At 34.2% G+C, this 24,279-nt stretch overlaps 2 protein-coding genes across 2 annotated transcripts in view; both read left to right on the top strand.

Annotated features, from left to right (window-relative positions):
• The first annotated feature begins 5,143 nt into the window (after positions 1-5,143).
• On the top strand, positions 5,144-13,018 carry garnet (adaptor-related protein complex 3, delta 1 subunit-like garnet). Its single transcript, XM_066399615.1, has 19 exons — positions 5,144-5,319; positions 5,415-5,520; positions 5,718-5,813; positions 5,869-5,997; positions 6,052-6,192; positions 6,248-6,377; positions 6,432-6,571; positions 6,720-6,793; positions 6,850-6,998; positions 7,051-7,196; positions 7,249-7,622; positions 7,684-7,961; positions 8,173-8,311; positions 8,368-8,533; positions 8,587-8,837; positions 8,893-9,039; positions 9,096-9,186; positions 12,686-12,863; positions 12,929-13,018. The coding sequence occupies exons 1-19, from the start codon at positions 5,303-5,305 to the stop codon at positions 13,012-13,014; spliced, it is 2,838 nt and encodes a 945-aa protein (XP_066255712.1). The 5' UTR covers positions 5,144-5,302; the 3' UTR covers positions 13,015-13,018.
• Positions 13,019-20,683: 7,665 nt separating this feature from the next.
• Positions 20,684-24,279, top strand: part of AdamTS-A (ADAM metallopeptidase with thrombospondin type 1 motif A) — a 92,988-nt gene continuing 89,392 nt past the window's right edge. Inside the window, exon 1 of the mRNA XM_066399621.1 lies at positions 20,684-21,029. The gene's annotated coding sequence lies outside the window, so the exon portion shown is untranslated. The remainder of the gene's footprint in view (positions 21,030-24,279) is intronic.

The following is a 24,279-nucleotide window of genomic DNA, read 5'->3' as shown; positions in this document are numbered from 1 at the left end:
ATATGCCATCTGACTGGCAATTAATAACAGATGAATTTATCTACGACATACCTCTGATATTTAAAGCCTACTTGAGATCTTTTTAATCATCACTCTTTAGAATATTATAGTTTCTCTCGATTTTTAAGGGAGAATTGCTCTGTGTTTAGAAGTCGCACTAACGATAGGCTGATATTCGATTGACTCAAAATGTTCTTTAATTTTATAAAACCATTCACAGAGACTGCCACCGGAACCATTGATTAAAACTGGCCCACTGGCTTCTATAGTTATCACGAATGTGTGCATGTCTTCTAAAGGAAACTAGAAATGGCTATATAATTTATCACAGCGCACTATGGGGTATTTCGCTAACCAGACGGTCAAAAGTCCAGTTGAAAAAGTTCAAGCGCGGGCACTAAAAAATCAACAGGACTCATCTCACGTAGTGCTACAGACCCATTTAAAAAAAAACTGACTTTTGCAACTTCAAAAATGTAAATATCAGGAGCTGAATTTTGGACACCCTGTAAAATACTAAGCCATGTAAATAGTGAAAGAGTGAACCTAAGACTATGTATTGGCATTCTGAAAAATATGGATGTTATGTCTTTAATAGCTACAGAGATATGCAATTTTAAAATTGGTCATTACAGAGGCATGTTTTTAATTCAAGGTCAAATATCTCAACAACGGTAAGAACTAAGTATAGAACATTATACAGAAAATGTACCTAAAATATTATGTAGAATCTAAAAATAAAATAATATACTTGGGGTTCCACTTGAAATAAGCAAGTTACAGCTATTTCCGGTTAAACCGGAAGTGACAGCAAGTTGAAAATATTTTTTAAAAATACATATGTCGAACTAAACTTAACTCCAAATTTTCAAATTCGTATCACTTTTACATCCTAGTAAATTTCTAATGAACGGGTTGGGTGAATAACCCTGTATACCTATACTTTGAATCGCTATATCTCAAATACTGAATTTTGTACAAATCTGATTCAACGTGGGTAGATTCTTCGAGAGGCCCTCTACACAGTGTGCAAAAATGGTTAGTGTACCAAAGTGCGAACTCCTCTAAAATCACCTAAGTTTTTTTTTTTTTGAGATTTCGGCCCTTTGGCATCAACCGATAAATCTATAAGTATATGAAAATAATAAGGTGGTTACTGAAGGACGCACCATTTTGCCCCACGCTGTACGATGAATAGTTCCCGAGATATGGCGTTTTAAAATTTTCACCCTCAACCCCGTCCTACCCTTGAATGGTGAGACTTAGGAAGTTGAAATTTTATGTGGTAAGTCCTTTGAGTGATAGGGACAATTGGTAAAAATTTCAGATCAATCGCCCGTGGGGGTCGAATTGACCCCTTAACCTTACACGGCCTTTCTATAATTTTTCTTGTAGGCTAAAAATTCAAAAACCTTCAAAAATGACTGAAATATATTTCGCCTCGCCTTTTTTTTTGTACAGTTTAATTTATACAGAGTAATTCAAACTCTACCGACAATTTCCGACAGATGATTCCTCGTAAAGAATGAAGACAAAAGTTCCTTTGACGTTTTTCCAGATTTTACATTCCATCAAAAATATGGTCTTTCAAAGTTTTTTAGTTTTGATTAGTTTTTGTGACTTCCTCTATAAGGATTCATTATTTTTTCCTAAAAATTTGTATGATTCACAACCATTTGATTCTCTATTAAATCTGTTTTATCAATTTCGAGAAATTTATTTGAAATCGTGCCAAAACACCTGGTACCCTTAAGTTTTTCGATGAAAACTTTTTTCCTGCCAGCTTTAATATGATTTAAATTGATTTTTCACATAAAGTAGTTTTTTCTCGAAAACCTTGCATTTTTCAGCAATTGACAAAGAGAACTTTTTTCATTAGAAAGGTACAAGAATTCTAATTTCAAAATAAAATCACCTGAAGGCTAACAGGAAAAAAGTTTTCATCAAAAGGCTTAAGGGCACCAGTTGTTTTGGCATGGTTCCAAATAATTTTTTAGAAATTGATAAAACAGGTTTAATAAAAAATCAAATGATAGTGAACCATACAAATTTTCAGGAAAAAATGATGAACCCTTATCGAGGAAATCACAAAAAACTAGTCAAAAGTAACAAACTTTGAAAGGCCGTATTTTTTATGGAATTAGGTCTGGAAAAATGTTAAAGGAACTTTTAACTTCTTTCTTCACGAAGAATCATCTGCTGAAATTTATCTATCGAGTTTTAAATCACCGTATAAGTATTATTTTTGATTTAAAATTTTACAACTTTGGTCACCCAACTTCGAAACACTCTGTATGTATATTTTTTCTTTATTTAAGAAAAAATAAAGAAAAAGAACAACACCACGAAGTTTCATTTTTATGATCAAAAATGTTTTATTCTTTTTTTTCAAAATGGCGGATGTAACGTCTTGAATAAGTTTTTTTGCCATGTACACTTTTTTCTCGGCATTAAAAAATAGCTAATTTTTCCAATTAACTTTCTTTAAAAAAGTTTTTTCTAAGACGATACGATGCCATTTTAATTCATTTAGTTTTCCATAGAATAGTTAATTTTAAATAGTTAATCTAGTTATTCGATTTTGCATTTTACTTAGGTGCATTTTAATACTTTTATTTAATTTTCGAACAGTACTACATAAAAGAACATTTTCTTAAGAAAAATTAACTGGAAAAATCAACCCTTTTCAAATACAGTAAACACTCGATACTGTGAACATCGGATAACGTAAACCTCCGGATAACGTGAATCATCTTTCTATCACATTAACCATCGTATAACGTGAACAAATGATTTCCATTACCGGGGGAACTACTTCTGGGGATTCCCTGGCAGTCGTGCTCAATACGGGGTTGCCCGACCCCGGGTCGTGCCCGGTATTTCCCCAGTTTTACTTTCCCCTATTGTTTCATTTTTTGCATTGCAACATTTGCCTGTTGCTTTTGAACAGTTGTCGAAAGGTTTAGTGAATACGTGTTGTTATATGTAATGTCGCTGAAAAAACCAAAGTGTTTAACTCTCCATGAAAAATCTCTTGTAATTCAGGAGCTAAGTAAAAGTGCAAGTGTTTCAAATTTATCCAGAAAATACAATATAGCTAAATCTACGATTTGCAAAATAAAACAAAGAAAAGAAACCATTTTAAGAATAATAACAGATACATATGTTGGATCAAGTAAAAGGAAAACACTTAAAGGGTCTCGATTACCACAAATGGAAAAACAGCTATACAAATGGTTTCTAAATCAACGAATTCATACATTCTGAAATAAAGGAAACTGATAAGGAATTTACGGCTAGTGAGGGATGGCTACAGAGGTTTAAAAAAGATTTGAAATTCGGTTTTTAAAAATTTCCAGGGAAAAACTTTCTTCCCAACCGGAACTTATTGACCCTTTCAAAAAGCAGTTAAAAAATCAAATGCAGAAACTTGGAATTACATTAGATCAACTTTATAACGCTGACGAAACGGGCTTATACTGGAAACTTCTACAGGACAAAACATTGAAAGACTGAAAAACAACGAATAACATTACTAGTTTGCACAAATGCTACTGGAAGACATAAAGTAAAACCATTAGTTATCGGTAAGGCTGCCAATCCAAGGTCATTTAAAAACTTTACTTGCTCTGTTGATTATGAACACTCCAAGGCAGCGTGGATGATGACTGCATACATTTTTAAAAAATGGTTCCATCATTCCTTTGTACCTCAGGTAAATTTTGTTGTGTATTTTTCTTGAAATCGTAGCATAAATTTACGTATTCCTTTACAGGTTACACGTTTTTTGTCAAACAAAGGGCTCCCGATAAAAGCCTTACTTCTGCTAGATAACGCGCCATCTCATTCAAACGAAGAAGAATTAAAGAGCGAAGATGGACAGATAATAACAATGTTTCTTCCACCTAACGTTACGCCGCTTATCCAACCTATGGATCAAAATTATATTACGGGAATAGCCTTCTTGCCGATGTTATAGCAAGTAATTCAAACATAACTGATACATTGAAAAACTTGACTATTAAGGAAGCTGTTGTCAACTTAACGGCTGCATGGAATCGACTCGATTCACAAATTATTGCAAAATGTTGGAGAAATATTTTAGAGAACACTGAAATGTCCAAGGATGACGATGATGAATTACCTCTTTCTGTTTTAAAACGTCGATGGGACGATGATAAGGCAGGCTTAATCTCCAAATCCTGTAATCTTCTAAATACACTAGCACCACAAGTAAGGGATTTATCTTTACAATTTAAATCTGTTATTACATATGTAATTTATGTATATTTGTAGGCCACATTCAAGGAAACTGATGCATTGGAATGGAATGATGCTGAAAAAGAATGTGAAAACGACTAAGAAGAATGTGAAGTTCATGTAGTCGAGAATTTTCAAGAAATGTCAAGTAAAGTGTCACTGGACAGCGCTATAACTGCATTAGATACTGCAATCCAGTGGGCAGAATATAGTGGTGTGGACTTCACAGACCTCATAGTTTTAAAAAGACTAAGAGAAACAGCCCTTATGCAAAAAGTTACAAATCCTAAGAAGCAAACTAAAATTTCAGACTTTTCTGTCACCCAATAATGTTTTCCACTCTATTTAGATTAACCCCCGATTACATAAATAAATCGTTAACGTAAACGTGCGTTGTTTTATTTTGTTCACGGTATCGAGTGTCTACTGTATTGAAAGAAAAGTGTCTTCCTAGAAAAAAATGAATTCATGGCGTCATATCCGTCATTTTGAAAAATAGAAAAATCAATTTTTGGCCACGAAAGGAGCTCAGTAGTCCTATTTTGAAATCTCGTAATGAAATTGTCAATTTTATTTTCCGTTTGTTCATTCAAAACGTGAGATACGAAGTTTAATTACCAGATAAAGTGTAAAATAAATAACGCAAACACAAAAAAAAACCTCGAAACTGAAAACTCTGTACCTGGGTGAGGAAATTTTGCTTGCACTTATTTGTATGAATTTTTAATTTAAAATTTAACATCATATATGATTCACTTTCTTAAACACTGACTTGCCAATACTTTTATGAAACACCCTGATTATTTAGAGTACTCAGATAGCTAAAAGTCCCTATAGTGCATCAGCTGACATTAGTGGCAGTTACATGAAGGTGACACTGAGATTAAATGACAGTTAACGTGGCGGCCAAACATATGTAGTGGAAAAACGAAAATAGAAAAGATTTCGGACCATTGTTGTGCATGTTTCTTTTTAAATCGTTATAATTTACTAAAGCTGTGTCCATGAATTACCAAAATAGATAAACCCATCATCAGTGTAGATGATTAGTTACTTAAAGTATGTTAAAGTCGCGTTAAACTTGTTAATTTCGGCCTGTTTCCATTAACTTATTCAATCGCAGAACTGTTTTCACATTCTATTTACCTTTGCAGATCTTCTGAAATGGCTTTGAAGAAAGTAAAGGGGAATATTGAACGAATGTTTGATAAAAACCTTACTGATTTGGTCAGGGGTATTAGAAATAATAAGGAAAATGAGGTAAGAGCTTCTATGTATTGTCATGTAGTATCTGTGGTACTTGGTAACATGTGCTTAGTACTTACCTACCACAGTATAAAAAGAACTTGAAACAGAAGATAGCATTAAATGCTGATATGCTTATCTGCTTTAATAGGGCTTACCTTGTTTAAGTTATAAGTAAAGCCATTTTTACTATTTCTTCTATTTGTATTTAGGCAAAATATATCTCCCAGTGCATGGAAGACATCAAACAAGAGCTCAGGCAGGACAATCTACCAGTCAAAAGTAATGCCATTGCCAAGCTTACTTATGTAAGAAAACAATTTAAAAAAAAAATTCTCACCAAAACAAACTGTCCTTTTCCAGCTTCAAATGTTGGGATATGATATTTCATGGGCGGGTTTTAACATAATTGAAGTAATGAGCTCAAGTAAATTCACCCTGAAGCGTATTGGGTATTTAGCAGCCAGTCAATCTTTCCATTGTGATTCTGAGGTATTATTGATGAATTTCATCAACTCTCAGTTTTTAAAATTACTTTTTTTTAAGTTGCTCATGCTAACAACGAACATGATAAGGAAAGAGTTGAATTCTCACAATCAATATGAGGCTGGTTTAGCATTAACTTCACTTAGTTGCTACATCAGTACTGATTTAGCAAGAGATTTGTCTCATGATATATTAACTTTGGTAAGTTTTGTACACTTGGAGATGTGATGGTTTTAACAAGATTAGGATCTTGCAGTTAAGCTCCACAAAGCCTTATATTAGGAAGAAAGCCGTCTTAATGATGTACAAAGTATTTTTAAAGTACCCAGAAGCTTTGCGACCAGCATTTCCTAGGCTGAAAGAGAAGTTGGAAGATCCAGATCCAGGTGAATTAATTTTTTTCTATAGAGTGTTCAGTTTTATTGAACTAGTAATTTTAGGAGTGCAATCTGCAGCTGTTAATGTGGTGTGTGAACTAGCTAGGAAAAATCCTAAAAACTATCTGAGTTTGGCTCCAGTCTTCTTCAAACTTATGACCACTAGTACTAATAACTGGATGTTGATTAAAATTATCAAGCTCGTAAGTGCCCATTTGAACTGTTTCTTTGTTGATTATGTTTGTTTCAATTATTAGTTGTCCTTTTTTACATTTCTGGAACCAAAAATTGGCCTAAAAATGTCTCAACCCTTGATAGAACTAATTAAGAGGTATTAATACTTTTTTGTAGTTTGGTGCTCTTACTCCTCTAGAACCTAGGCTAGGCAAAAAGTTAATAGAACCTTTAACTAATTTGATTCATAGGTAAGTATTTATTTAACTGTAATAGTATCTTAAAAATTGTTTCAACAAATTCGTAGTACGTCAGCAATGAGTCTGCTGTATGAGTGCATAAACACAGTAATAGCAGTGCTTATAAGTATTTCCTCAGGGATGCCTAATCATGCTGCAAGCATTCAATTGTGTGTTCAGAAGTTGAGGATTCTTATTGAGGATTCAGATCAAAATTGTAAGGTCTATGATTATCGCCTTCAAATATGATAATTATTTTATTATTTTAGTGAAGTACTTGGGTCTGCTTGCCATGTCAAAAATACTTAAAACACACCCAAAAAGTGTACAGGCGCACAAAGACTTAATTCTTCAGTGCCTGGAAGATAAAGATGAGTCAATTCGCCTCAGAGCTTTAGATTTGCTATATGGAATGGTATTGGCTTTGCTTTTTACACACATGTTTTTAACATGTTCCTTTTGTATAGGTTTCAAAAAAAAATCTTATGGAAATTGTCAAAAAGCTTATGGTTCACATGGACAAAGCTGAAGGAACTATATACCGAGATGAACTCTTAAGCAAAATTATACTCATCTGTTCCCAAAACAATTATCAGTTTATAACGAATTTTGAGTGGTATATCACAGTTCTTGTGGAATTAGCTCAAATGGAATTTGGCTCCAAGCAGGGTCATGTGATTGGGGCTCAATTGATGGACGTCTGCATTAGGGTGCAGGCCATAAGGGCCTTTGCTGTGGCAGAAATGGCCCAATTGCTGGACGTTTACGGATCTACCTCACAGTTTACTATTATGCAAGAAGTTTTGTATGCTGCAGCTTGGCTGACTGGAGAATTCGCCAGGTGAGAATTAGTATGTTTTAAGGCAATTTTCTACTTGTATATTATCCTTTTTTTAACGTAGCGAACTAGAAAATCAAGAGCAAACTTTACGAAATATGCTCAAATATAAAAGCCTTCCTCAACACATCGAGTCAGTTTTCATTCATAATATACTGAAACTGTTTGCCCATATTATGAATCGTTATGAGTCCGAAGGGCAGTTCGATTTAATATTAGATTTGACCGATGCCATTTTGGCAAAATTGAATGAAAGCTTGAAATCTGGGGAACTGGAGGTGCAGGAGAGGGCCAGTACCGTTATCGTGATTATTAACATTGTTAGGGAAGAAGTGATTGCAAGTAAGTTTTTGTGTATTTTCGTTTCTCAACTGTTGCTATGGTATTGTTCTCTACTGTATAGCTTTTTTTGATAATTTGTTGTTTTATTTTGATGTTTTTATTTAATTAATGCTATTTTATAATATACAGTCTATCTCTAGTTCGATGCTCAACTAACTTTTTTTGCAATCATGCAATTGGAACGATTTCCTTTAAACCTCACACTTTTTAGAGAAAAAAAATCGATTAAGGGACGCAACAAACGTGGCTAACCCACAGGATTTATTTGCCAAGGAACTTTTAACATTATTTAACGGTGAATTAAATCCTGTAGCTCCGAAAGCGCAGAAGAAAGTGCCTGTTCCTGAAGGGTAAACTGACTTTTATGAATTTCACCGATCAGTAAAGATTAAAATAACTGTTTTAGTCTTGATTTAGATGCATGGATAAATGAACCAATAGAAACCACGTCAGAGTCGGAGGATAGTGAACAAGACAACACTGATAATCTATTTGTGAAGTCTGATAAATTCGGCTATGGCGAACAATCTGAAAAATACCAATATCAACCCACTGAAGAGGATATTAAGAAGGTTTATTGGTTTTTCATAATCGAATTTTTTTAGGTCTAATGCACCAGTTTTAGAGCCGAGAAACGCGCAAGTACGAACAACAAAATAACCCCCATTACTTAAAAGGATCTACTTTAGAACGAAGGGAGAATAGCAGCAATGGCAACGACGTTATTGAAAACATTCCTGTAGCTGAATTGAATCTCAATGTCCCACCTTTGAAACTCATAGGCCAAAAGAGGTCTGATAAATATCTCGATTTACATAAAGAGAAAAAAGATAAAAAGAAGAGTAAAAAGAAGAAGAAGCATCGAAAGTCTGAGAGGTAAGTTTACTGCTTTCTCTGTGTTTTTTTTTTGCGGAGTATTGCCTTAATATAGTTCTTCGGATGATAACGCCGATGCTGGACCAATGGTGGAGGTAAAGCAAGTGTTGGAGTTGCCGGAAGGTGCAACTCTCTCAGATTCTGATAGTGATCATCACAGGTTAGACGATCCTCATAGAGCTTTGGATATTGATCTTGACCTGTAAGTAGGTATTAAGGTTAAAGGATAAATTGTTAGAAAGTGTTTTTCGAACATAGCCCTCCAATTGGTGACGTTCTGCCGAACAAGAAGGAGGCCGTGGAAAGTGAGAAGCCACCCAAAAAAGAAAAGAAAAAGGCTAAAAGAAAGGTGAGTGATAAAAATGAAGGCTTTTAGGCGGCTATGGCATCTAGCAAACATTTTATTTATTTTATAATAAAAAAAATGACAGCGGTGTTTTATTTATGAATATGTCGGGGTAATATTAGAAACGTTTTCCATGTTTAACGTTATAATAATTTAAGAAAGCAAAAGTAGAAAGGCAAACTAACGAATTCACTACTACTCGACCGCCCTTCTGCCCTTCTATCTCTTAACTGCTTGTTCTTTTTTCCCTTCTTAACTTTCACCGATCGGGTGGTCCTTAAGACCCAAAGGGAGTACCTGCTAGTCCCTGTTTCTCGCGAACAAATCCCACACGTGGGCACTTAATTATGTCGATAGTAGTGACCTCGTTTGACAATGCTTTATCTTCAAGATGGCTTTGTCAGTCTGCCCCTCATCTATTATCGGTTCTAATGGTACAATTCTAACTTAAGAACTAATAATCTCCGACAAATATATAAGAAGGAATTGTGCCAGATGCGACTATCAATACAGGGTGTTAATTAATGAGAACTTGTTGAGTTACAGAGCAATTTTATCCATGATTTTAATACAAGTTCTTCATTTAAACATTTCTAACGAGTACGGTTTTAAAATGCAATATTTGCGTGTATACGGAGTATATACATATACAGGGTGGCCATTTAGTGTGAGGAAGTTCAATACCTCAGCTAATATGTAATTTGGAAGAAAAAGTTTCATACAAAAGTATTGGGTACGTAAAAGGTCTGTATTGTAAAATTATTTTCAAGTCTACAGGGTCCGCTATAAACGAGGGGCAATAAAAAAATCGATTTTTTTAAATGGAATCCCCCTAATTTTTTGCCATTTTATGATTTCTCGTTAAATTTTAAGGTCAGTTTATATAAGGTACTTTATCTTTAAAATTTACCGTTTCCGAATTATTTAAGAAAATTTGAACATTTTGGCAGCTACAAGGTCCCACGAAAATTGATGCTATACCCTAACCGTTGAGAATTTCGAAATCGGTTTTCTGGTGCTCCAAAAGTACTTAATAAGCTATGTTTTGATGTATTTTAATTTGAAAAAGGCTCTTCCACAATCACCGAAATATGCCTCTGAAATTGCATTATTTGAAACGTCAATAATTTGGTTATTTTAAATGAAATGCCCCAATTGTCTCAACGGCATCGTGTTCAGAATTAAAAATCTACAAATTTTGTTAACATTACCCTATCCCTAAACCCAGCCGTTTTTGAGTTCCCGAAAATTGCACCCTTTTAGCTTATAGATGTTTTGATAGTCGCATCGGTGACGTCAACAACTGTCTGTTGACGACATTCTGTGCAAAATTCACAGTATTTAGTATTCAAAAATCTATGACTTTTTCAGTTGTTAATGTTGAATACTGAAGTACCTTATATAAACTGACCTTAAAATTTAATGAGAAATCATAAAATGGCAAAAAATTAGGAGGATTCTATTTAAAAAAATCGATTTTTTTATTGCGCCTTGTTTATGGCGGATCCTCAGACTTGAAAATAATTTTAAAATACAGACCTTTTACGTACTCAAAACTTTTGTAAGAAACTTTTTCTTCTAAATTACATATTTACTGATGAGATATTGGACTTCCTCACGCTAAATGGCCACCCTGTACGTATACAGGGTGTTAGTGAAATATCTTTCGTAAATTTAACCAGTGCTTAAGAACATCATTTTGAACAAAAAAGTTCCTTACAAGAGGGGTCGTAAATACAACCATTTCCCCGGAAAATCAAAAAAACATTTTCTGAGAATTGGCAACGTCGACTCGTATTTATTTCATTTTCACACCTACCTAAGTAGCCGTATGAAGTGGGTTTGCTTTTTTACACGTTTTTTTTTGAGTCTAATAGGTTTTACAGTATATAATTAATAAAATGCACTACATTCATGGAATTTAAAAATTATATGATTCTTATTTTATTATTTTGAAAAGCCATTTACCTTGAACTTATTATTATCACCTTCAATTAGCTTAACATGACACGTTACACATTTTACACGACTCACATCATATTCAAAAACACAAATTTATAATTGTTTTTGGTACATTAAATGTTCTAAATGTTCACCATTTCAGTCCATGCATACTCTACTCCGGGTACTCCTTGTTGAACTCTTTTGAACAAGATTTAAAATTTGTTCTTCAGCTTCAGAACCAACTTCTCTCTGTCGACCTCGTGTCCTTGATATAAAGAAATAACACTCCCTGTATCCAGAAGATTTTGGGAAACTCGCCCAAATGTTTGTCGAGCTGGAAATTTTCTTTCTGAATAAGAATTACCGTAAATGCGCCTAACTTCTTCAGAATTTTGTAACGCCTCTACATAGATCAAAAGCATGTCATGATCCTCTCGTACAGAATACATTGTGACGTAGGTACTGTTAAATAAGTCGGAATAAAATTACTTAAAGCTCACCCAAATTAATTTTGCGGATAATCTGTTGAGTGTATCGATAGAAGCGAGACCGAAATCACACTAAAATATTAAAAGTATGGAAGGACATACAGTCCATGACAAATTTGAAAAATAAGTGTGGTTTTTGTCTTGTCCCTTCTCGATGGTCACTAATGGGCTCCACATGTCCACGGCGCCAGGCGTCTTTGCCCAGGATCATACATATGTCACATAAAAAGAGTACAGATGTCCATAGTGTAACGCAGATGGTTACATAACTCATGTACTATTGAGGTACTGAGTCAATCTGTCTAGTGCGCATCCCAATGCCTTATCACTTCACCCGCAGGGTGGGCGAGCGACCCTCATAAGTTCCATAAAAAATAACCGTAACAAAAACAAACTTTTATTCCTCGGTCACGTTCAGTGCGGCGTTGCCGCTTACGTTTTTTTACCGCTTAAGTTATTAATTAAATTTTCAATTATGAATACGGAGTGTTAAACTTTAATTGAAAAAATGCAGAATCGTAAATTGCTTTAAAACACCTGGAGACATTTAAATGAGATTTTATGGAAATCGAAAACTAGGAAAGGCGCATGTTCTCAAATAAAATGGAATTCTTAGCAACTTCAGTGACGTGCGTGCATTTGTGAAATAAAAAAATGATGCGCAACTGGTCCATCAGGAAATAAAAATTATTTCTAAATACTCTATTCGTTTCCGAAGAAAAAGCTCTCTTCAGTTTTTTTATATGACGCAAAAAAGTTATTTTCTTGCACGGAAATGGTATTTCCAGGAAAAAAATATTTTTTGTGAGCATTTTTTTTCAACGGTCTATGCTTCTTATGGACCTTAAGTATTTCTTTAACGTCGCGTTTTTCGTATATACTTTATACCACAAACTAGGATTAATTTCGGACGAAAAATACGCGATTAAAGTTCGATTCTGAAACATACTGCATGTCGTAAATCATTACTTTGAATGGTAAGATATAAGTTTTAAAATTAAATATCATTAAATTCCAATCATCCCTATTTCCCAATCATCATAATTTGCACAACAAATATTTATTTCCAGGATGAGAAGGACAAAGAAAAGAAAACAGTAAAACACAAGCCAGAGAAAAGGAAAAAAGAAAAAGTTGAGAACCTCCTAAAGTTCGATAAGGAAAATGAAGAGGACGCTGCCAAAGAAGACAGGAAACCCAAAAAGACCAAGAAGGATAAAAAGAAGTCTAAAGAAAAAGAAAAGGATGGTAATGGGTCTTAACGGATGGTATTTTTTTGCAGAGATGTTTTTATAAATAATGCCGTTTTTCAGCCAAAACTAAAACTAAAAAGTCGGCTTCTGGCTATGAGGAAGCATTGGGAATATCTACCCCTACTAAAGAGAACTATCAGAGTTAATTTTGTTTTAAAGTTTCATGTTTTGCTATTGCTCCAATTTCTTTTACCAAATCCTTAACTGAGCGAAAAATCAACGCTACTTTGCATATCACATATATTTAATTTGGGTTTTTAATGCTTAGTTATTTTTTTACTATGTTGAATTTAAGATAAATAATTATTCTTAAAAATGTCCCGCTTTTGCCTGATTTTATAAGATGATGTTATTCTTAATAAGACGTCTAGTCGTAATTCAACTGTTCAAAACTATATGCAACTAAATAATGCTTAAAATTTTCAGATTTAATATTGGGGCATTATTAGGTTCACTCTTTGAACTTTACGAATATTCTTAAATTTTTTTCGACACGCATACCGTAGAGTACTTGATATTCGTGCCCTAAACTTAAAACAAGATCTAACCGCATCTACATAAAATGCCAAGATAAACAATTTAAATATTGTCTTATTGTGTAATATTCAAATTATAAAAGGTAACATTTCACCGTAATAGTAATCCAACCAGATGTGGAACAATATGTTTGAATACCGATTAGGGGCCTACTAACTTGTTTTTGCTTGTGTTTTGTTTATCATTTATTAGCATATATAAATTTTATCATAGTCAAGTAATGCCGACTGTATATAATATAGGAAAAATGTTTTTAATTAGGCTGTTTTATTTAAAATTGCACTGCACTTCCCCTGATACTGGTAAGAGAAGCCCCAACTTCACTTGGTACGACGCTGTACGAATACGCTAAATTCGACGAGTATCCTTTGTCATAATGAACTATGTTATAATTGAGCGAACAGACCACTCAAGAAGTTTGGCTATTATTCGCAATTCGAAGTATTTTCCTTCAATTACTATAAATTACTGTTTAGTTAAAAAGAAAGAAGAAATAATTAAAATCTATATTACCCCACAACGCTAAGCAATTCCATCTAAAATATCGGTTTATCTAGAAGGCGACAGTGATTAAGAATATTAGAATAGGCCATTTAAATTCATGTCGATATGTGTGAAATGAATATCTACATCTCAAGAATGTAAATTATCTATCTAAAAGCTATTGCGAATGATACAATTTGATACGTCTTTTTGTAAGCAAATATCAAGTAGTTTTATTCGACTTGGACTCGTACATCTTAATTTGTATTTCTCTCTAAAATTGATGGGGAACCCATGGATTTGAAATTTGAAATTCATATTAATTTAAAAATAGGTGACCTTAAAATTTGAATTTTGCCTGGTTAGTTCTGAAGCATAAAGTCAAATCATTTTATAAAGGTTTATCACATGAATCTCACTGCATTTCTATTATTCCATTTTCCTTTCAGATAAAGGAAAAATAAGAGAAAAAAGCCCTTGAAAGTTTTTAAGTATAGAGCATTAGTCGACTGAACTCAAAGAGAAAGGGAATTCCAAAAATTCAATATGATGTTTGGTAGGAAATTAATTAGACACCAACTAACATCACATCTACTAATTAATAAATATGCATTAATTAGGTTAGGCGGTTTTTGCAATAACTAGTTAACCTGGCAATTAATGACCAGTTAATTAAGATTAAAGAAAGAGTCCCTAGGGGCCTTTCTGGACATAGAGGGAGCATTTGATAATACTTCTTTCGACGTCATCTGGCAAGGCAGGATGTGGAGCCCGTCTTTGTGGAAGTGGTCCTGTTTCGTGCTGTCATAGAGGGTACTTCTAACATAAATTCATGCTGAATAGGCCACAGTGGTTGTCGGTGGGAGTTGCCCGAGGGGGAACCCTAGTGTCCACTCGTGTGAAGCCCCCCAGTGGACAGCCTGTAATAATGTAATAAAAGATGCCACCACTGGACATGACTCTCTGGCGTGATACCTCAAAAGTATCAGGTCATATGTCTAGTTTGATTATTTTCCAACATTAACTTTAACCTGATATTGCTAAATATTACGTCTTGTTATCAAGGATTCAACCAAATTTTTAATTTATAGTGAATGTGGCATGATTAAACGTATTTCCAACAAAGACATTTACGTTTTCTGGTTCATTATGACTGGGAAAAGGATTTCGGCAACACGTGCAATAAGTATTTTTAAAAAAAGTGATTGTGCTTATATAAAGGGAGTGAGAATATTTGAAAGGAGAAAGAAACGATTTTTCGGACATTTGTCTTGTCCGATATAGCACAATCTCATGTTTGATCTAATAGATTTTTCCTGTATGCTAATTTAATCATTGTTGTTTTAAGGAAAAGCACTCAACACGAGGAAAAAATCTTCCATGCTGAAGGGCTCGTGATATTTGTTGTTTCGCTGATGGTGTGTTGCTTTTACTACACAGCAATGATTTTGTACCTATAGACAAAATTTATCTGATAAAAAATGAAGTCTTATGATATAATACATGCTATTAATTAAATATTGGGTTGTTCGATAATTAATGTCGTACTTTTTATGTTTTTTCAAAGTGAATATACAGGGTGTTACAAATTAGTAGGCCAATCCGCTAACCACAGATTCTTTGAGCGAAAATAAGTCAACTTTCCTTATGCGACTTTTTTCTTTGGCGTTTTATACTCTCTATACAGAGTGTTAAAGTTATTAAACAATTAATTTATTTGGTTAATAACTTCGGTACTTCTTATCGTATTTTAATGAAATTTTGTAGTTATGCACATTTCAAGGAGGCGTTCTTTTCCTATAATTTAGGTAAAAAAAAAATTAAACCGGAAAAGGGAAATTGGGGGTTACGGACACGTCCCCCCCCCCAAACTTTTTTTTGCGCGCGCCAATGGTGAACGTGTTTAGTTTTTTAAACTAAATATTCTTTTATCTTAATTTTTTCATTCTTGTAAAATTTTGATTTACCGCTTACTTTAGAAGATATTCCAGCATATTGCCTTTCAATACATGGTACCCATTTTTCATTTATGTATATCGGGAACTTATGGATTATTTATTCCGGTACAAAATGTACGTTGCGTCACTATTGAAAAATCGAGTAGATATATGTGATGATGCGTCAGGTTACCAAGGCAACGATTAGCTTTTATTTATTAAACATTATTGAGAGTAACTTTTAATCTTTTTTAAAAATAAATTTATATTCTTACATTTATACTAACTATACAAAGGCAAATGGCTAATCGGGAAGGATTTTTATCATTTTCGGAAATGACTGATATGGTCTTAATAATGGGTATGTAGTCAACACAATAAAATTAGCAATAGTAATCATTTTTGATATCGTGGTAAACGATTTTTTATTTATAGGAAAATGCAGTTCTAATGCTAGTTTAGCAGCTAGGTGTTATGCAGATTAAATTAAATTATTAAATAAAATAATTAAATAATAAAATTAAATTAAATGCTGAACAATTTCTATTTTTTTTAAGAAATTCATTTAGAGATTTACTAGATGATTTGCCCTTAAATGTACGTCAAAATATGTGGTTTCAGTTGGATGGTGCTCCACCACATTACGGTCGAAATGTTAGGAACCATCTAAACATGGTTTTTAATAATCGCTGGATTGGCCGGGGACAAACACCTATTCATTGGCCAGCTCGTTCTCCCGATCTCAATCCATTAGATTTTTGTTTTTGGGGATTTATGAAAGATTTCGTTTATATGGTTCCGATACTAAATGAACAACATTTACGAGAAAGAATCATAGAAGGCGCAGAACAATTTAAGTTGAAACCACAAATTTTTCAAAATATTCGTATCTCAGTAATAAAAAGAGCTCGGATGTGTATTGAAGAAGAGGGCAATTATATTGAACATTTAATTTAGATTCGTTCAATCCGTTTAATTGTAGTATTATTATTTATTTTTAACTTTTCAAAATCGTTGTCCGTTTGTTGAAATTTCTCAATTTACATAAAATTGAATAAAATCTAGCAGAAATACTTAGGAAAAGGTCTGTTTTACTTATAACATTTAAGATAAGTATGTGACAGTATATCGTGTATTTAAAGATACGTTTCCGATATACTAAACGAAAAATAGTTACAATGTATTGAAAGGCAATATGCTGGAATATCTTCTAAAGTAAGCGGTAAATCAAAATTTTACAAGAATGAAAAAATTAAGATAAAAGAATATTTAGTTTAAAAAACTAAACACGTTCACCATTGGCGCGCGCAAAAAAAAGTTTATGAGGGGGGACGTGTCCGTAACCCCCAATTTCCCTTTTCCGGTTTAATTTTTTTTTACCTAAATTATAGGAAAAGAACGTCTCCTTGAAATGTGCATAACTACAAAATTTCATTAAAATACGATAAGAAGTACCGAAGTTATTAACCAAATAAATTAATTTTTTAATAACTTTAACACTCTGTATAGAGAGTATAAAACGCCAAAGAAAAAAGTCGCATAAGGAAAGTCGACTTATTTTCGCTCAAAGAATCTGTGGTTAGCGGATTGGCCTACTAATTTGTAACACCCTGTATTTATATTAATAATAAATATTAATCAATGATGTAGTGGCCATCTTGTTAGATGACCTTTTGCCATCTTTTGGCAAGTTGGAAAATTCCGCATTCGAAAAAACCTTGATTTAAAAAAAAAAAATTGATTTAACTAATTTTTAACGGCTTGATCAGAATCGAAATTTTTACCATTCAAATGATTTTGAAGAGAACAAACAAATAACAATCTGATGGCGCCAAGTCAGGGCTATATGGTGGATGAGGTATCAGTTCCCAATTTAGTTCCAATAATTTTTGACACATAATTAAAGACGTATGGGGTCTAGCGTTATCATGATGGAATAGTACCCCTTTGCAATTGGCGAGTTCAGGACGTTTTCTTTTGATTTCTTCGTTCAATTTCGATAGCTGACGACAGTAAACATTCGAATTAATAGTTTGGTTTCTCGGAAGCAGTTCAAAATAAAGAATACCCTTGTACTCCCACCACACAGATAGTATAATATTCTTTTGATGAATATTGGCTTTGGACATCAATTATGCAGGTTCATCTTGTTTGGCCCATGATCGTTTTCGGACTACATTATCGTAGACAATCCATTTTTCATCACCCGTTATGACTCTTTTTAGAAATGGGTCGTTTTGGTTACGATTCAGCAAAGAATCGCATATGTTAATACGGTTGTTGAGGTGATTGTTCATCTTTAACTTAAATTTTAAACAACTTCTTGTTTACTAATCACGTTTAATTTTCGATCGAAAAAAGTCTAAAACATAACCTTTAAAATGGCATATAATAATATACTACGTGGCAAAGAAAGGTAAACATCCATTAAAGATAATTTTATTTTGATAATTTTTTTTGTACGTGTTCAGTACCACATACTTATTCAATGATTACATTTTCAGCAAGATTAGAGGAAGAACTTCATTTTTTTTTCAATAGTGTGTTGAGCATCCACGGTTCCTTATACACTCATTGATACGCCTGGGCTCGGATCTAATAAGATTGTCAATGCCTTCTTGAGGTATCTCATTCCAGGCAATCTGAACTTCATGAGTAAGGGCTGCTAAAGTCTGTGGAGGGTGCTGTAAATTCAACAGTCTGCGGCCAATCATGTCCCAGACATGTTCAATAGGAGACAGATCCGGCGATCGAGGTGGCCAGGGTAAACGGTTGATTTGATGTTGATCCATGAACGTTATTGTTTGTCTAGCAACATGAGGTCTAGCATTGTCTTGCTGGAAAATAGCGTTCGGGATAGTTCGAAAATATGGAATCACATATGGCTCCAACACTTCTTGGATATAGCGTTGGGCAGTCATGTTGCCTCTAATGAAAACTAGGGGTGACCTGCTACCATACGCGATAGCACCCCATACCATAACGCCTACAGTACGGTGGACATGACGCTCTCTGTCAAATTGTGGATCTCGCCTTTCACCCAGTCGCCTTCTCACCCTTGCCCGACCGTTGTTCATCCCCAGACAGAAGCGGGATTCATCACTAAAGATCACCTGAGTCCATTCTTGGTCCCACTGAATCCTTTCTCTACACCATTGTAAGCGGTTAGATCGATGTTCGCGAGTGAGAGGCAGCACCTAATGCGGACGATAGGACAAAAGGCCAAAACTTCGTATTCGGCGATATGCTGTACGCATACCAACCCTATTCCCATGTTCTTCAAACCACTGATTTGCAATAGCTCGACTGCTGCTAAATCGGTCTCTAAGAGCCAAAAGTCGCAATCGACGATCTTCGCGCTCTGTGGTTCCTGTGAGTCGCCCAGTGTCTCTGGCTCTGTGCCCACGGCCTTCCTGAGTCAATGCCTGGTAACACCGCACTATGGTTCTTAAGGATCTGTTAGTTCTTCTAGACACTTCTCTGATCGACAGACCTGCTTCGCGCAACCCAACAATCCGCCCCCTCTCAAAGTCACTAAGCTGACGGATCTGTTCAATTCTACGCATTCTAGGCATAATGAATAAAAATTATGACCGATTGCAACACACTTCATAAAAGTTGCGATGCAAATGTGAACAAAAATGTCTAAACAAAATTTTATTTTTTTAAGGAACGACCCATGGAAACTAAAAAAAAAATTAACAGATAAACTTGAAATTTTGATCATTTCTTTCTTTTTTTAAGATAAGTCAACATGCAAAAAATTATCAAAATAAAATGGTTTTTAATGGGTGTTTACCTTTCTTTGTCACGTAGTATATAAGCGATGAGATCACTACTGCTCGTTATGTATAAATTAAGCCATCTATGAGAATAAAACGACATTAATTATCGAACAACTTAATATATAGATAACCGTTAAGGGGCGAATCCAAACTCCATCTTAATATAATTAAAATTCACATTCACGCAACGGCTAATGGTCAAGATACAGAGTATTCAAATTAAACGCGGCATCTGACGAAATTTTGCACACCGGGGAAGATGATGTGAAGCTCAAATATTTACTCCATTTCCTGTTTATCAATAGAAGGCATCGCATACTATAATATACCTGAATTTAAATACCTATAATTTTCATTTTGACCGATAAAAGGTAGTCATACTATTTCTCGCTAAAAGTAGTTTTTCTAGAAAATACTGATTTGAAATTTCAACTTTTATTACCTAAATAACAACTATCAAAATAAAAAAAATAATTAGTATTACCAGTGATAAATTAATAATATTTAAAATAATTGTTGAAAATGATCAACGCCTTCCGCAATACACAGCAAGTTTAATACTAGCGCACGATTAAAGCTTCTGTTTTTCAGATCTTCATTTTGGAATATCGTTGTACCAACTGACGATTTCTAATAACCACTCAAAAAATAATCTAAAGTATCCATGTCGGGTGATTTGGGAGGCCAATGGTTAGGATAGTTGTCATCCAGAAACTCACACGCAACTACAAAAATTAAAGCGTGGTTGATAACATACCGTCGTGCATGAACCACATCTTTTGTTTTCTAAATATTTAGGAACATCATACTCCAAAAACCTTCTGTTAGACATGAGCCCTGCTCATGGACCTCTATGACCAATATGGGGGTTCGGATAACAACCGATAGGGGTCCCTCAATTAACGTTTCAATAACTCCACTGCGATAGTTGATATTTTTGTAGTTCTACGGAAAATTTTCGCTGCTAGCACAAGTAACAAGATTTTAATTGAAAATAACTAACTTTATCAACATTTCGGAAAGAAAATTACGGATAGTATAGAAAGAGCACGCACAACACGTATCAGCGTTTTCGTATGTGTGTGTGGTGGTGGTGGTGGCATTGAGGTATCAAAAAAGCCGCGCGAGAATCCCAGTTGAAGTTCTTTCATTCAATTCATGCAATCGGCCGCGGATTCTCGACGCTGCGAGTCGCTGGCGGCGGTGGTTGTCGATTGGCGCGAAAGCACGTGAATGGAGTGACCCGCGAAATTATTCAACTGCCTAAGAAAAGCCGGCCGGTAAAAATTTTCAGATGTTTTTTCCAGAGGAAATTTAAAAATTTTCCAAAATTATTTTATTTGTTTTTGGAACATTCTAGAAACTTTGTTGGTGTTGAGTGTGTTAGGAGATATAGTGCTTTATAACATAATCTTGAAGGTACGTTAGTTTTTCGTCCTCGCAATAGATAGTAAATTGTAATTGTTATGTAAATTTTATTATACTATAAAGAATTGCATGAAAAACAGTCAGAGTTGCGGAACCTGTATTTGCCACCCAATTTTTAAAAATAAAATAATTGATAAAAAAATAAAATAAAATAACGAAGTAGTAGAAGAAAAGTCGTTTTTTTTAGCCATAGATTAGTTTTAATCATTTTATCTCATTTCTTGACTTCGAAAATCGGATGGCAAATAACAATTCGGGACTTCAGCTGTTTTAATGCAGCTCTGCATAATCGACTTTTCTACTTAATACAGATCCTTTTATGGACTTTTATTCCATTTCCCAGTATTTCTTCAATTATTTGTTAATATTTTCTTGTTTTTTTTAATTCTATTTGGTATGCAAATGTCCATTCTTCCTCCTCGAGTCTCATTGTTCTATTCCAATCTGCATCCCTTACCCAATGTAATGATGTAAAATTTGGAATTATGACTCTAAGCTATTACTATTAATTTTGGAGAATCTTTGGAACTTGAGCGTTGAAGTTTTCACTCTGTGAAGACCAAATAGTATTCAATGAGATGGATCACAGACAGATGATTTGTGGCGGAGACAGTCATTGACTGAGCATCAAAAATATTAGTAAAAATGATCAAGAAATTTATAAATGTTCTGTGAAGAACTAGGGGACTGATACCACAGTGGAGGTGTAATAGAGAAAATTGGAGTTTGTTAAGGAACATCAAGATTTGGAGATTACTGAGAAGGATAATGGAATTCTTGAGGCTGAGATTACTTCTGACACTGTTGATGTGTAGTTTTAAGGTGGAGTTTTAATTAGTGAGGCTGATTGTAAGTTTGTAACTGAGAAATCCAGAAGGTTTGCAAATGACTAATTCACTCAACTTTCATTAATTAATTTATTAATACAATAAAACACGCTATAATGAAGACGTTTTCTCTATTTCTTGAACTTACTAATATATTGGATGAAGATATCTTCTATATCATAAAAGATACAGGATCTGTATATCTGTATCCGCATAATATAGCAAAGCATAATATACATATGCACGTCATTTTAGACTGTTGTGAAGTTTTATTTACTCATATCATAGATTTAACTATAATTTTTAAACTTTATGCAGGTAACAAGGTGACGTGATTATGAAGAACATCCAGATTACGTCACACGTACACGTGAATATGATGTCACATTTCATTATTGTATGGTAGGGCCAGATGTGAACGACTTCTTCAAAGAACGGGGGGAAAATTCTAATTATAAAATGTTAAAATAATCGTTAAATCTCAGTTTTCTTCTAAATTATAATTATATTATAAGCAAAGTTAATGATATGGAAATTTGTGGCCCCAGCAGGCAGCGGTTACCCGTAATGCCATCTGTGTGTGCTGCCTATCAAATGCATCTGATACAAACAGCTAAATATGCATGGCCTAGGGCGATATTGGCAAAGTGAACTGTAAATATTTATATTTACAGCTCAGCTGATTTTTTTAGAACTTTTCGACCTCTGAGACGACCTTCTATTTTTTTTAAAAGGCACGGTTTTTTAGAAGGCCCTCTCAAAGGCCGAAAATTTGTATTTTATATATATATCAATATTTTACAGTTTGTTTTGTCAATATCACCCTAGGCCAGACAGTCTCCGCTGTTATATTTTATGCAAGGGCTGATTGACAGCACTCACACATAGCACCACTGGCAGTCACTACCCGTTGTATCATCAAGTCCATGATCAAAGACTATAATGAAAGCTATTAGTATTTTGACACTATTAAAGCATAGTCTTCGTTATAGTCTTGATGAAGAGTGTGAAAGGCAGTCAAAACAGCGGTATTTTTTCTTGAATAAAATAAAGTGGTTCATTGTTCTACACCCGCCAATTCCATTACCTATAAATATTTATATTAACAGGTCAGCCTCAGCTGATGGCTTTAGCCGCAAGTGCGATACAAATAAAAATGATGATTTTCGACCTTTGAGGCGGCCAAGAATCATGCCTTCGTTTGTTTCAACTAAAACCCATATCCCTGTTCTACAGTCTGCAATTAATCTCTTTCGAGATCATCAGCAGGGCTTTGGCTCTCCTGCTCCCTCCCGCTTCCTGTTTTCATCGCAACAGGCTAATTAATGGCTAGTTAAATATAGGCTTGTTGACCCAACAGGTAGTAATTTCCAATAGTGTCATCTGTGGGTGTTCCCGATCAGCCATTGCGTCTTATGGGAACACCAGAGAGTATCTGGTCTAGGGCGATATTGACAAAATGAACTGTAATATTTATACATACATATATTTTACGTTTACAGTAGACAATTGAAAATTTTCGAGTTTTGAGACGGCTAAGCCTTGTCAGAAATTAGAAGCTCATCACAAATATCTAAAAATTTTAATTTTATTATTATAGAACCGTCAGCTATAATCATCAGGTGAACTGGAAATATAAATATTTACAGTTTACTTTGCCAATATCGCCCTAGACCGGGTATTTTCCGGTATTTGTATCAGACGCAGTCTGTGATAGGCACCACACACAGATGTCATCACTGGCAATCATTGTCTGTTGGGACAACAACTCTGTGTTTGACTAGTCAACTAGCTATTTTTTCACTTGTTTCGATGGGAATCAAAGCTCTTCTGATGATTTCAATCTTGATGAAGCGAAACTGAAACTTTAATTCTGCAACAGAGTATGTAATATTACGTCTTATCATCAAAAAATCACTCGCATATTGAATTTATAGTAAACATGGTAAGATTAGTCACATTTCCAGCGAAGACATGTTCACTTTCTGGTTCATTGTGCCTGTCAAAAGGATTCCGACAACACGAAGAGTAAATATTTTTAAAAGAGATAATTGTGCTTATGCCGAAGGAGCGAGACGACTTGAATGGAGAAAAAAGACATTTTTCGGGCATTTGTCCTGCCAAATACAGCTAACCTCATGTTTAATCTGATAAATTTTTTCTGTTTGTTAATTTAATCATTGTTTCCTTAAGCAAAAGCACTCAATGCAAGCAAACCAAATCCCTCGCGCTAAAACACTCGTGATTTTTATCGTTTTGCTGGCGTAACATACTTTTACTGAGAAACAATAGTTTTGTACTTACAGACCAAACTTATTCGATAAAACATTGGGCCTGTTTACGTTATAATTGATAAAAATATAAAAAGCGCATCGAAAATCATCGATATGCATAAGTCCACTTTGAGATGAAAA

The sequence above is a fragment of the Euwallacea similis genome, chromosome 19 (assembly GCF_039881205.1).
Source record: "Euwallacea similis isolate ESF13 chromosome 19, ESF131.1, whole genome shotgun sequence".
NCBI classification, from domain to species: domain Eukaryota; kingdom Metazoa; phylum Arthropoda; class Insecta; order Coleoptera; family Curculionidae; genus Euwallacea; species Euwallacea similis.
The sequence above is the reverse complement of the archived record's forward strand: the minus strand, read 5'-3'. Positions and strand labels throughout refer to the sequence as shown.